The sequence below is a fragment of the Diuraphis noxia genome, unplaced genomic scaffold, assembly GCF_037042655.1.
Source record: "Diuraphis noxia isolate RWA-SAM2 unplaced genomic scaffold, SU_Dnox_SAM2 contig0001, whole genome shotgun sequence".
NCBI lineage: Eukaryota > Metazoa > Arthropoda > Insecta > Hemiptera > Aphididae > Diuraphis > Diuraphis noxia.
In genome coordinates, this window is record NW_028301711.1 from 42866752 (window position 1) to 42883195 (window position 16444).

The window sequence follows — 16444 nt, forward strand, 5'->3', positions numbered from 1 at the left end:
GGATGGCATTATAGCAAGCTCCTTTATTAATTAACTTTATCACTTTAGCTTGTCCTGTAAGTTTAACGTCACATACTTATGTGGGGCCATTTTAAGAAATTATTTTCAAATATGCAGTTTGAAACAAACAATATGAAACTTATCATCACTAAAGTTAAGATATTTAAAATAAATGTTTAGATAATTTAGTTTCATTAATAAAAATATCTAATTTTATCCAGTGCTCAATAAACCAAATAAAAATTCAATTTTACTCCAACAGTTCCTTTAGGTTTCATTTATTTGCCTTAAAATTTATTTTAAATATTACCCCAGAACATCAATAAATAACAAACAAATTTCACTGTAATATGAATGATGCTCGTTGTAGGTACATACATACAGCATATAACAATACCTAATAAATAAAATACATAATATGCTTACCAGCGGTAATACAAAACCATTAATTAAATAAAATACTTCAGAAAAATACTAGAAATAATTTTCAATTAAGAGGACGCTACACAGACATTTGTTATCTACATCTTACAAAACGTAAAACATGGCAAATTTAACGTTCAGAATAATACATTTTACTCTGTCATCTATCAAACTATCTAGGGCAGGGATGGGCAACTCAAAGTAACTAGCGGGCCACTTTTAAGTACTTTAAAATCTATCGGCCCGCAGTGCATAGGAGAAAGCAAAAAAAAAAAGGTCCTTCAAATTTACTAACATTTATTTTTTATCTTTATAGTTTATTTATTTATATTTGTAGCGCAGGCCAGATAAAAAGGTACGTGGGCCGCCAGTTGCCCATCCCTGATCTAGGGCATCTAGGAGGACTTTATTGATATTATTATTTTTAAGTAAGTAATGATTGTTTAAAAATGAATAGTAAAAATAAAACAGTTTAAAAATGGTCACAACTTCTTTAAAAATAATATCAAAAAAAAATTTCCGAGATAATATAGATAATTCCTGCCTTTAAATTTTATAAGAGGTAAATTCACTCTAATTTTAAAGATTAAAAGGTAATTCAGTAGAACTCCAATTATTCGGACTAATTAATGTCAAGGGTGGTCCGGATAAGCAAATATCCAGATGATTGACGTGTGATATATCAAAAGTTATTTAATTGTATGAATATATTTATGTATGCATTTATTATTTATTATTAATATTTATGTAATATAATTTAAAATTCGTAACCATAAAAAAATAATTTTATTATATATCTAACTTAAACAAAATAAGCCTTAATTATAATATGTGACATATTTTAAAACCATAAAAAAGTTGACTTGGCACATTATTTATTTTATTTTGAAAAATTATAATATATTAGTTTGCTTCATAGTTGACTTACTCTTTAGAGCAGCTATGTCTCTCAATCTTCTTAATTGCAGCAATTGAGTGGTGTACAATTCTTCTTGCCTCTCAAACCATTTAAACGCCAAATCAAATGTATCAAAAGCTTCAGAATGAGACGGTCCATTTTCACCTTCAGTCAAATCACCAGTTTCATTTTCCTCTTCTTCAAATAAGCTACGAACAATTTCATCATCTGAAAGTATTTGATATTCAGGATCATTTTTATCCATAAGCAACCACAATCCCCAGAAGCCCAGGAACTTGGCTTATACACTTTCTTGTATTTCAGCTATTTCAATATTTAATTCTACATTTTGGGTATTTTCAACTTGCTTCAGTAACTTATTCCATGACTTTTCCAAAATTTAATTTTATATACATTTCTACGTGGATGAATGACGGCACGTGCCATTTTTTCTCCTCCGGTTAATTGGACATCCGGATGATTGGCGTTCGGATAATTGGAGTTCTACTTTAAGTATTATTGTTAACTTAAAATCGCCATTGTTGTATGATTGTAAGACGGAAGAAACGAATGTATTTTTAGCATTCTTTTGGATTAAGTAAATTAAAGATATTTATCAATAAAACCTTTAGGTACTGCATAAATTATCCCCAAAATATTTTAAATATTTTTTCTGCACGTAGAATTGACATGGTATAAATTACTTTTACTTTAATTGATTCGTCATGTTGGTCAGAATATAATTAACCTGAAAAAAAATCTAATATAAATAAAAAAAAAATAATAATGTTATAAGTAATTAATCAATATACCATAAGTGATAATATTATTGTGCTGTTGAATGTTGACTAGTTGACTGTTGTAATTCATAATGCAATGTAAATGTTACCTACACATTACTTACACCCGTTGTACCTTTTTTTTGATTTTCAGCTTTAAATTAGTGACATAAATGATTTGGGTAATATAAACTCTAGTCCATCACGTCCAATTCTAAAGGTAGATATATGAATTGAGATTAATATTACTTAGCTTATTTTTTATTACTTTATTACTTGACACGTCTTACAAATTACAATTAATTTTAAATTATATTATATTCCAGTCTTATCCAATGACAAAATTTAGTAAACAAAACCGTAGTTTTAATTCATCATATACCTAATTAACTGATTACTTGACTATGTATTTTTAAGTATAATTGCTGTAATAATTATATTTAATTTAAAATTAAGGAAATAAAAGAAAAAGAAAAGAACCTAATGAACTTCAAAATTTCATTGTCACTGCTAGTACTAGTGCACAGTACACAGAACCTACACAAAGCAATGAGCAAACAACTGAGGATTTCTATAGAATAAATGCGTACTATGTGATTCTTGGCACACTGGTAACAAAGTTAAGAGAAAGATTTTCGAATAATAGTTTACAAATGGGCATATTTATTGATAATTTTTTTTCAACTAAAATTTGAAGAAAGTCAATTTCTTATTGATCATTATCAAATAAATCTTCAGTTTTTAAATTTATGATAAAATTCATTAGTACATTTTAACCTCAATTTTAACTGTTTTCAGGGATTATTGAATTTATCGAAATTCAATATTCAGTCGGAGATGACTGTTGCAAAAAACAGCATCTTGCAATTGGGAAATGAAATAAATTATGAAACAATAAAGCTTAATATTTCTAAAAGTGTGTTTCCTAATTTGTAAAAACTATTGCAAGTAGCAATATCTATACCAAACAGCTCGGCTACATGTGAACGAAGCTTTTCTGCAATGTGCAAAATTAAGACATGGCTACGTACAAGTATGCTGCAAGAAAAATTTAATAACTCTTCAATACTATACATTGAAAAAGATATCAATATCAATATTGAGAACGTTATTGATGTATTTGCTGACCAAAATAGATTATTGTATTAAAATAATAAAATATTTATTGTATTAAAAATTAATGATTTCAAAGTGCACTAGTAATGTGTTAATAGTTTTCCTTTTTAGCTGGTATTAAGTAGTTGATGTCTATTAAAGGTAAAATTGTTACTAGTGAGGTGGTGTGGGGGCAAAGCCCTCACGGCTTATTTTGCATAGAAAAATTTAAGCCCCCCTAAAATTCAATCAAATCTCCGCCTATGCACTGGATAATAACATTGTTCTTGAGTAGGAATTCAGTGGTTTTCTGATAATAAACTTAACCTACTTTATTGTAACGTATTCAGTTTTTGCTACGTGTAGACATTATTTTTTTCTTCATCGTTTATTTCTAACCACGAATTAAGATATACCTATATATATCTTAATTCGTGTTTCTGACAGATTTCGAGTTTTGGCACTGTCGCCTAGCAAGTAGCAACCAAAAAAACATTTAGAACTTTGTCAGCACTACAACACTTACACGGCTAAATTCTAATATAATATTTAAAATGAATTGTCATAATATGTATAAATCACCAAATCGTTGTTCACCAAAGAATGCTCATAAAATTAAACAAACAATTTAAGAAAATATTAGTCCTTAGGAATTAAACTTGAATTTAAACTGTCTTAAAATGACTTATTGTACAATGCTTAGATTATAATATTATTATTTTACTATTGGAATAATAATAAAATTATGATCTAAGGCACCAACTATTTGTTACTTATATTTTGTAATAATATTTAAAAATACAGATAGTAAAAGTGATAATAATCGATATTAATTTTCTCGTTCATTTGATTTTCTATCATTTCAAATAATAAATATAATGTATTAAATTATTACTAATTTTTTGTTGAACAATCTAACTTTATGACATAGACTCAATAAATGTCATTTACAAAAATCTTCAGACTGACAGCAACAAACTGCATGTCTGCGAAGAAGATCGCCGTAGTTAGTTCCTATGCCGGTAATACCATTGATAAGAAGCGGTTGATATCAGCTTATTAAGCTGCATTTTCTACATTTATAAGGGGTAATTTTGTAAAATTGTTTAAAAAAAAATTGATTAAACATTTAAAATTTGATTATTAATTTGATAGGTAAAAGAACTATTACAATAATATAGTAACTATTAATTTAATACATAATTAATATAAAACATATAGTTAATTTAAAGAAAATTATTTTATAACTATGACTATACTATTGTCTATTATTTTGGTATGTAAATTATTATTCTATTTGGTTATTAAAATTATTAGTAATACTTTGTTTTATAGATTGTTAAATTTTAGTAATAAAATTATTGTCTACTAGAAAAATTTAACAATGTAATTACTAAAATTATTAAAATACTCTTTAATAACTAAATGTATTAAAATTGATAGAATGAACTAATTTTTTTAAATTTTATTTTTCACAGGTAGAAATATTTTTTTAATTATATCTAAATACAATCATTAATCTCGGTATCTAGTTTTGTCCATATTCAAAAATTAAAACATCTATGAAAAATCTTTTTTTTTTAATTTTTAGATTTTTCAATAATAACATAAAATATACTTATAACCTTATAAGAAACCATGTTTTAAACTTTCAATATTTAGCCAAAAAGTTTAATTATTTAATATAATAAAATAATTTTTAACTACATATTATTTTGATGAATTTTTTAAAATTTTAAAATTAGGCTCTAGTAATCTCATAGTAGCTTAAATTAATTTTCGTCATAAAAAGTTGATCTATATTTAATGAAAAAAACATGGAAAGTCAAATTAAATTTTTATGGGGGTTTGATTTTTACAACATTATAATATATTCACTCAATTTATCATGAAATTAACTTACAAATTTGTTGTAATTCAAAAACGAATACTAACGAATAAAACGAATATTTATAGATACTATAAATTCACATCAAATGTTTATTTTATCATTTACTATACTTAATAAAATTTTCAAAATATTTTGACTTACTTTTAGTTATTAACTGACAATTTCAGTTTTTTTTTTTTTTTTTTGAATAAATGGTGAATAAAATTTTATTCGTTATATAAAAAAGGTTAAACAATGTTTTGTTTGCATTAAAATTTATTTAATTAAAAGTATGCAAATTATTTTGTAGTCAAATAGTTATAAAACATTGAAATTTTATAGCCAAGGTGTCTGATAAGTGATAATTGAAGATGTTAGGTAAAGGACCAGTCGTCTTAGGTCGACGATGAGTATTTCTGGGTGTCCCTATATTTACGATCTATAGGCAACTCAATGTGCTCCAGTGAATCACGGTGTATAGGCAACACGACGAATCCACGCGGCGGTGGCAACCAATAAACGGAGAACGCGTGGAGAAAAGTACAACGGGATAAAAGACGGTGCAATTTAAGTATGCGTCCGGGGTCCCTGTAATCTGATCGGTCTGGTGCAATTACCACAGGGCGCAATTACAATTTAGGGTGAACATAAAACTACTTAATTCTACGGAAGGTGAAGGTCTGGTCCACTGCAATCCGATGACCTGGGGCGGCCACGCACACGATGCTATGGGTTGCTGGCGGACTTCGCTGTTGAATCGGGCTTCGGTCCGGAACTCGGGTAGAAAGATGAAGTCCACATGAAAGCTGGCAGGAATGACGTATTAATGTGACATGTACTCATCCACTTGAATGCGGATGTCTTGACGACAAACACTATAAATGTGCCAAGACGTTGGAGTTGGACGGAAGACGCAATGTCAACGAAGGGCGATGTTTAAGTAATAGAAAATGAATATGATTTCGATTTGCCGCAATGTCGGTTGTTTCATCTTCCATAATTGAAAAAACACTTTGTTTATTTATTCCATTGACTATTTTTTCAAAATTTAATTTCCACAAATCGAAATGAAATCATTTTGTATATCCGGGCTAGTATAAAGTGCATTACATGGAGCATTTTCAATATGATTTTTTTAATTCAGAATCTCCAGATTTAACACGCATTCGTAAAATTTCACGAAAATTACCGTCATTTATTATAAATTCAGTATCGTTTACCGTCAATCGTCCAAAATCCGTAGTAGCTCGAAATGGAATTTCTTGCCAACCCATCATTATTATAGTATTAACTATAGGACGAAGTTTTTTTAAACCAACATCAATTTGTTGAACAATATTTAGTTGTAAGCCCCGTTGTACAGATAGAAAGTGTTAAGCAGATTCTACAGATTTTTTATGGTACAAATTAATTGAATGTGATTGAAAAGTTTCCAACGCATTTTTCTATTTTCAAAAACTGTTTAAAACCAGAGCCCCCAATTTAACATGATTTCCTTTTCCTGCACATTCTCTGGCAAAAACTACACAGTATTTGCCCAAAATGCCATTTAACAGATCTGAGTAGGTTAGCCATGATAACTGATCCATCCAATGACGTTGGAATCACAAATTTCGTTTCCACTTACAGGAAACTTATAACCGTTTGGAGGACACCAATGGTTGTTTAATAATTGTTCTTTGATACTCAACTCACTAATACTAGCATTTACAAATTTTCCATTATCAAGCATACTCACAGATTTAATCACTAGGTACTAATTTATTGCTCTGACCTTCAACTTCATCGTGATTGTTAGAACTTTACATTTCTAAGCTATCAATTTTAAATTTTTTTGATTTTAGTTCTGTGGAAATCCAAGATGATAACTTAGTTTGTGAAGATTTATTCATTTTTTAACATCCACATATTTAAATGAAAAATTCATGAATTCTATGAAACAGCTATACACCAAACAAATTAACGTCGTGCACTCGTGTGTACGATTTAATGCGCTCGCCGCTCCGTGATTACCGACCATTGATTACCAAAATAATTAAGATTAGATACTGTAGGTATTGTGTGAGCCACGATGTAGAGAAGATAAGGTGACACCACTCTCGTATCTTTCAATGTTACAATATTGACGCAAAAAATCGTGGCAGTTTGTTAGTTCAGAATTGATCACCAGAGTACGCTACCATTCGCACGAAGGCCGACTTTTCTACGAGGCGTAATGTAGATTATTTATATTTAAATTTTATTTATTTTAATTGTTGTTCAAATGTCAATAATGTGCATGCCAATATAATATATTTTATGTTATATTGTATAGATTATTAAAATACACAATTGTTTTGGAATCGTGCACCAATTATTATGTAAAAATTGTAATAATATATGGTACCTATTCACTATTCAGCCATACCGTACAAATATATTGATTTAAATAAAATGTATGATATTTATATATTCATTTATTAATTGATACATATATGTACAAAAATGGTATTAGTAAATAGGTACAATTTAGTACAATAGGTAAAAGGTACTGGTACTAGATTAAACTGCTAATAAAAGCTCAAATATACTGCTACTACCTACTAACCCAAGTCCCAAGTTACTTGTGCCAATTAGGTACACCCAAGTCCCGGGAGATTGTAAATTCCGCCCGAAGTGAACAGGTAAGAACAAGGTCTATGGTAAATTCCGCCCGGGAAAATATCCAAGCAAAAAAAGGTACATGTAAATTCCACCCGAAAAAATATAGGTACAGGTACAAAAATAGTTCCACCCGGAAAAATAAATTTTTTTTTAATCTAAGTGTTCCGTGAATGTACGACGCGACCGTACTTTTCGCTACGCGGTGCGTGTTATAACTTTTAGTATTGGGAAGTCACAACATTTTCGAATACGTATCTCAAACGATAATCGTCAATCATGTCATATCTTATCAGCTTTGACTGCAATATTGTGGATCTAATAATTATTAGAAATTTCAGATAGAAATATTATAAATTGTGTTCAGTACACGTCCTAGAGTCTTATACGCTTATACCTAGTACCTACGCTATAATGGCTCAATTTATCGAATCAGAACGTAGAAATATAGTTTTAGTATTAGACAATTTTAAATTTTCTAAAGTAAATAGACCTTTAGCTTCTGGATTAACAAAATGGCGATGTATGGTCAAAACTTGCAAAGCTTTTGTGAAAACCTTTGGTGAAACTACGAACATCGCTGAACAAAATGTTAATCATGATAAACATAGTGCAAATAGGCAAGTAAAATATTATACATAACTTAATTTAATAATATATTTTAAAATTATTAATTATTTAAAACCTGAAATTGTAATTATGTTTTTAGTGATAAAAATATACAACGGCAAATTGTGTCAGTATCGGCAAAACGTAAAGCTGTTGAAGATAGTAATGAGAAACCTAGTAAAATAGTGTGTACTGTTATTAAAAGCATTCCTCGATCTGCGTTGCAAGTAAGTGACTTGCATAATATCAAGCGAAATCTTTACAATGCAAAGCGAAAGAAATTCCCTCCTTTGCCAAAATCTGGGAAGAAGTTCAAAATATGTTGGATGATATACAGGTGGTAACCAATCGAGATGAAAATTTTATTCTTAGTAATGACAAAGTAAATGGTATTATAATTTTTGGGTGCAAAACAAATCTAAAAATGTTATCAACAGCAGAATGGGTTTACATGGATGGTACATTTGAATATAGTTCTAAATTTTTTTTGCAACTATTTACTATACATGGCTATTTTAATGGTCATTATATACCTTTAGTGTTTTGTTTATTAAAAGCAAAAACTCAAAATATTTATTTGCAATGTTTTAAATTAATAGTTGATCTTTGTATTCATGATAATTACTTATTTGAGCCAAAGTATGTTGTTATTGACTTCGAAAAAGCTATACACAACGCATGTAAATCCATCTGGCCGAATATTCAAATTTATGGTTGTCGTTTTCATTTTTTACAATCGTGGTAGAGGTATGTTCAAACAATATAGGATTAAGTGAAGAGTATAAAACCGAAGCCTCGACTATTAGAAATTGGATAGTTAAATGTTTTGGATTAGTTTTTTTAAAGCCCGAGATGGTTTTTAATTACTTTGAAATTTTTTTAATGAGTTCTAAGCCAAATGATTATAGATTAAAACAATTTTCTGATTATTTATTAAATAATTATATAAGTAATGACGCTGCTTTTCCTCCAAATATATGGGCTGCTGCTACAGCAGATTTGAACAGAACGACTAATGCTTGTGAGTCGTTTCATTCCAATTTTAATAAAAGTTTTAATTCTAGTCATCCTCATATTTTTATATTTTTAGACAAACTTAAACAAATTCAAGTAGAAAATTACATAAAAATAAATAGTATAAATGAACCACATAAATATAAAAATTCCAAATCAAAAAAAAAAATATATATACATGCAAATTATAATTAGAAAATATAAAAATAATGAAATATCTATAGATGATTATGTAGGCAACGTGGCTCATTATTTTGGGGATTTTAACAAAAAAAAAAAAAAAAATAGTATGGAAGTGATATTTTGACTTGTATTTATTATTATAATTATTACTATTTTAACAATTTTATATGCTATACAATATACACGACTCATAATAATATGTGCTAATTATTAATGATGATTTTATTTTGACTTGTTTTTATTATTATAAATATTAATATTTTTACTATTATATTTTTATTTTGTTATATGCACATGACATGTTGTAATATTATTGTTTATGATTATATTTTGATTCGTTTTTACCTATTATTATAAATATTACTACTTTTTAATATTATATTCTTATTTTCGGGCGGAATTTACATGTACCTTTTTTTACCTGTATTTTTTTTCGGACGGAATTTACATGTACCTTATTTTACCTGTAGTTCATTTTGGGCGGAATTTACCATTTTCGGGCGGAATTTACATGCGCCCCCAAGTCCCAAATACCCAAACAAAATATCTTAATTATATTTATAGGTACCCATATTATAATATATAAGAAAGAAAAATTAAATATTAAGTGTGATGTAGAGAAGATAGATCTACAATAGAGAATTGAATGTATTATCAATTAAAATAATTATATAATATACATAATAATAATTAATAATACTTATAAATTGATAATATTCTATTTTTAATTCTCATTTAGGTACCTAATTGGTTATTTACTTGTACCATCTAAAGAACTGTATGAAATTATTTACCAAGTAATATAATAATATATAAATATATAATAAATATAAATATGCAAACAATTTACATAGGTTATGTATTATGTATTTGTATATTAATTAATAATAATTATTATTAGTTTTAGCTCGAAGATGCCATTTGCTCAATTATTGCAAAAACTAAAATACAAAAAAAAATTATTATTTTTAATATTAGATGAGCTAAAGACACTGTCCTTAGAATAGACAAATTTAATATAAAATACTCGGGTGTGAATGTGTGATGAACATGTAAATGCATTAACCAAAAATATAATAACATTTTATTTACATTCCAGAATGTATTTTGTATGTGAGAAAAAAATAAAAAACAAAAAAACTTAGCTAAGCACTAAGCAGTCTAAACTCGTATTATAACAATGTAACATATTATAATTGTTAAAAAATAACACTTTTAAAATAAAACTTCCTTCATAAAATCTATATTAAATTGTACATAATTGAATAGAATAATTACTTACAAATAATTCTTACTTGGTTAATATTCTAAATTCTTAATTAATAGTATCGAAAACGACAAAAATATGTATAATTTTTATTAATTTACATTAAAAACAATATACCTTATCACAATATAAAAACCGGCCTTCAGCCTTCAGGCGAATAGTGGCGCTACCTACCAGGGGAATTATCGATTCCGCCGAAACTACCTGCTTAGGAAAAAGGTTTATATTGATTCCGCCGGCTATTAATTCCGCCGGCTACTGATTATAAAATCTACATATTGATTCCGCCGGCTATTAATTCCGCCGGCTACTGTTTATAAAATCTACATATTGATTCCGCCGGCTACTGATAGGTTAGGTTACTGATACGTTTTGAAGGTATAAAATAAAAATGTATAAATGTAAATAATTTTGATAATATTTGGTCACATGTCTTTGAATAAAATGAATAAAATGATAAAAATATTATATAAGTATAAAATAAAAATATAGGTATAAATCAAACTACTTTTGATAATATTCGGACACATGTTTTAAATAAGTGAACCTAGAAATTGTATTATCGTTCAAATCATTTGATAAATTTTTAATACTTTGTTGTTTTTTTTTAAAAGCGCTATTCTTACTATTTTTTTCGGTGTTTATTCCGTTTATATGTATGTAAGTGTCAGTTTGTATTTTTTTATTTAAAACATGGGTGAATATGAAAATGTTGGGATGAGCTTTTGTGAATTGAGAATTTAATTTTGAGTGGAAAGACTCACAGCTATTTGTAGTACGTTCCGATGTTATTTCTCTCGATGCCCAAATACGTGGATTGAATTTTGCGGCTTCATCAATATAATATTCAACTAAATAATCGCAGAACTTAATTATCCTTTCATCATCTGGAGAAACTGACATCAAATCGGTCGTAAAGCAATCGCTTACTTCTTCTGGATTTAGTAATGGTAAGCCAAATACCCATTTTAGCCAATTACCTATTTCACTTGATGCATCTTTATATTCTTTTGATAAGCCTAAAAAATAAAAATTATAATTTAATAAATAAATAAATATTAATGATGCATAATACGACAATAATAGTATTGTATGTGTATTTGAATTTATATATTTACCAAGACTTTGAATGTGTTTCCACCAATTTTGGGTTAAATGAAATCTACAACCAACAATCTGTATTTCTGGCCATATTGTTTTTGCACCAATATGTATAGCTTCTTCAAAATCGGAAACTATTTTCGATGGAGTGAATAATAAATTAATTTCCGAACATTTTTCAACCACATATCTGAACGACAGTGCATATGTGTCTTTACATTTGTCTGGTAGTAAGAAGTACACGAGTGGAATATAATGTCCGTTCTTGAAGATGTGAATAGTAAAAAGCTGAAGAAAATATTTTGGACAGTAGGTAAAAGTACCATCCACAAATATTTTTTCTACTGAACATAGTAGTTTCAAATTCGATTCAGTTGAAAAACATATAATTTTGTTTACTGCATCAACAACAAGAATAAAGTTTTCGTCCGTAATGATTTTTTTATAATACTTGATTCAGTTTCTTGGTGATGGTTGACATTATGTGTACTTTCATCTTTCAAAATGTTCTTAACTGCATGATCTACATATATTTTCGCAGTACACTTTTTATGTATGCACTGCCATTTAAATGCATCTAAATATTTCACGTAATCTTTTTTATAATATTTACTATTGTTATACAAAATCAAATCTTTTTTTCGTTCACTTGATATAATAGTTAAGTTCATTGTAATTAAAAATGTAAAAAAATGTAATTAAGATCCTAATACAAATGTGCGAGTGTGTGATACTGTATACTCGTGGAGCAATTTCGATAACTAGATCAATACTGTCGAATGTCGATACTGATTAGCAACTATGCGAGAAGTAACAAGGGAAGTCCATATTTTAACAAGCGGAACCGAGCCAACATAAATATACTATTATAGTCTTATACTTAATCTTAAAGATAAGATTTCAGTCATAGGTAGGTAATCAATATAATAGATACGTTATTATAGCAATACGTACGGTTTGAAATAAAATGTTTTCAACACGCATAATATTATAAGAAACCCGATGGTTGTAAAAACATTAATTTTGCACGATATCAAAAATAGATTTATAGATTTATAAAATTTATAAATTCACTTATTAACTGTTTCCAAATATTACCAAAAGTAGTTATACACTTTAATTTTGAACTATATAGGTACAATTGTAATATTTTTATACAATTTATACTATATACAATTAACAATATGATATATTCAAATGTACATATTAATTAAATACTAATATTTTAATTTATAGTTGTATAATAATATATTAATATAATTATACTAAATAGACTATAAATTTTAAAATACATATACAAAGGGGGGATGAACAGTGTCCGGCGGAATCGATGTGTAAATATTGTAAACGGTAGCCGGCGGAATTAATAGCCGGCGGAATCGATATGCAGATATTATAAACGGTAGCCGGCGGAGTCAATAGCCGGCGGAATCGATATGCAGATATTATAAACGGTAGCCGGCGGAGTCAATAGCCGGCGGAATCGATGTAAAATCGGCGGAATCGATATACGCCCACCTACCATACTGCCGAGAAAATTTGCGACCGGAATATGTACAAGTGTTGTCACCTTATTCTCTACATCGTGGTGTGAGCTATACATTGAGGTTTACGAAAGTACATTAAGATTAGTTATCGCTTATCTAACGCAATATAAACATAAAATACTTATACCGTTTTATTTAATTATACGAGTATATGTGTTGTAATCACAGTGACACGTGTACGTGCTACGGCCTTGTGCAGTCGTGGACCTTTGGTTGCGGCGACGTGGATGATAATATATTTATGATGTTTCGTAACATAAGGATTGTAAATTTAAAACATTTCTCGTAAGTAGTAATGTAATAATAGTAATTTCTGTAACCAAAATATCTAAAAAAATATATAAACACAGTTCGGTTTTTACAATTATTTTAAGTTATATTTAGATGTAATTACTTATTTAAATTAATAATGTTTTATTAATTAAGGATACAGTACTTTCTATTGTAGAAAGAAAATAAGACAGTTTAAATTTAGAAAATTAAATTTAAAAATAACAATTTTTATTAACAGGTAACACATATTATTGAATAATGATAACAGTGATAACTTATATTATGTTATATATAGTTTATGAAACATGATTAAAGATAAGTAGTTAAATTATAATAATAATCATTATTATTATTAGATCCATTTTATGAAAAATTATGATGTTATCACTAGCATTTTGATAAAAATGCAGAATAATGCAGCGGCTCATGCGTTTCCCTTCAAAATTAAAGTAGGAGTACGCTAAAATTAGTTGGGATACTGTAGATGAAAACTAAAATACTCTTTTTTGAGTTTGGGAAAAAAGGTGTCATTAAGGCGTCGGCAAATGCCAAAAAACTAATATTGGGACAAAACAAGTAGGAAAACCCGGGTAGGACCTGGACTCTGGTAGAAATTTTCATGATGGCATACGCATACACCTGTCAGTCTATCACAGCGTGACTAATAAATTAACAAAATTATTTGCCCATATAATTGTGTGAAATGATATTTATGATTTACCTTTTAAAATTTAATGATATTTGGTCATGTTATATTTGAGAATGGAAATGATAAATGAAAGTGCTCATCTTAGTATAGGAAAACCGCCTAAATTAGCCCTTCAGCGCCTCACGTAACCATATGGTTATAGTACACATGTGTTGTCCCGACGCCCGTATTTTTTATCTACAAAGTTATTTTTAGTCCATATACACAAATATCAATTGGGAAAACAAAATAACACTGTTAGCGCTGTTATCACTATGGGTGGCGATTTCTCCTCTAGACCGATGTGGGACTCTTATTTTGATAACACCGATTTTGAATTCTGATTTAACAATATTGAAATTTCTTATTTTATAGTCGTTGTAATTTCGTTAATTATTATTTATTTCTCGTTAAATTTTGAATTATAGCAATGTATTTATCTTTGAAAAGTATATTTGATTTTGTACAATGCACCACGAGTTCAAGAAATGCTGTTGAAGGTGAGAAGTTTTGAGAGCCAAACAAATTATTTTATGTGGTAAAGTTCAGCAGGTAAATTTAATTTTTATTAGTCAACTAGAATGTAAACGATTCAAAATTGTAATATAAAATTGTTTTAATAGGTATGCAAAATTCGCTTAATCACTCTTGCTTATGATTAATTTATTAACTATAGAAGAACGGTTTATTGATAAAAGCTTCAGTTATAGTTACAAAGTTCTCATATTCGAGATAAACCTCATGAAATTTTTGGAACATTGAATGTAGATTCAACAGAAATTAAAATTGAATCATTTGTCTGTTCTTGTGCTGCTGGTGCTTCTAAAAGATGCAAACATGTCATTGCTGTATTGCTATTCTTAAATAGGTATCATGATATGTACTTCATAGCATAATAATTAAGTATACTTACAATTGTTTAGTCGGGTTATAGATTAATCCACTGCATAATAGTATTTATATTTAGTTATTCATACAAATAATTTATTTTATATGTGGGTCATATATGAGTTGCTTTATGCTGCAGAGCTAACTTGCTATATTACTTAGTTTTTAATTTTTATTTGCTATAATATTAATTAATTATTTGCATTATTAACTATAATTATTTTATTAATAGAAATAATTTAAGTGATATTGATACTCTATCCTCTACTGATGTACAATGCCAGTGGTCAAAGTTAAAAGAGCCATCTCTAGAACAGTTCAAACCAGTCTCTATAGAACATGTTTGTTGTGTGAAGTCTACTGAAAAAGTTTCATTGACATTTTCTCCATCAGAACTAAGGTCACTATAGTATGTTGATTAATATTGTCAAAATTAATTATTTAATAAACATTTATTTTTGTAATTTCAGATCTGCTCTTATATCTGCTGCACCAAATTCTGCAATAGCTCTGCACAGTGTAGGACGTAATCCTGAAGAAATATCTTCAAATAAAAATGATACAGTATTAGTTAAGCCATTTGTTTTCGATAGTCATCCAATTTTATTATCACTAAATATGTACGGTGTTCTAAATCTTAGTGGCTGCTGTCAAACCGTTTATGATAGTAAAATTAAACTTAAAGATAGTCCTATTAATATTAGGACAAAATCTTCGATAGACAAGTCTTATTGGCATCAAATACGACAATTTATTTACTTACTACGCAGCTTCAAAAAAAAACTGATGCACAGTGGGCTCGTAAAGCCAGCAAATATTTTTGGCCTACTACTTTTTCTAATAAGTTTGTAAAACATGGAATAAAATATGAGAGTGTAGCAATAGAGTTATTTGCAAGGGATAGTAAGCAAAAAATTGTTCCTTGTGGTTTCGTTACTAGTTACGATTACCCCTGGTTTGGTTATTCACCTGATGGTATAATTGTTAGTAATTTTAATGAACCAACTAAACTAGTTGAAATAAAATACCCATAGTACAGTCGGGTTACAAGATGTTATTGAAAAAGTGAAGTTTATTTCAAAAAATGCTGATGGGTCATTATCATTAAATAAAAAAGATACATATTATGCTCAAGTCCACTTTGTAGTTTATAGTAGTTTAGAACATAA

General features: G+C 28.2%; 1 protein-coding gene and 1 pseudogene across 1 annotated transcript; one reads left to right on the forward strand and one right to left on the reverse strand.

The window, feature by feature from the left end:
- Nucleotides 1-8119: 8119 nt before the first annotated feature.
- Nucleotides 8120-10864, forward strand: LOC149060715 (uncharacterized; annotated as a pseudogene).
- Nucleotides 10865-11278: 414 nt separating this feature from the next.
- Nucleotides 11279-12550, reverse strand: LOC149060716 (uncharacterized). The gene is made up of 3 exons (XM_089230390.1): nt 12331-12550; nt 11897-12277; nt 11279-11797 (listed from the first exon to the last, which is right to left on the reverse strand). Exons 1-3 carry the CDS (start codon nt 12548-12550, stop codon nt 11283-11285), a joined length of 1116 nt encoding a protein of 371 aa, XP_089086516.1. The 3' UTR covers nt 11279-11282.
- Nucleotides 12551-16444: the final 3894 nt, after the last annotated feature.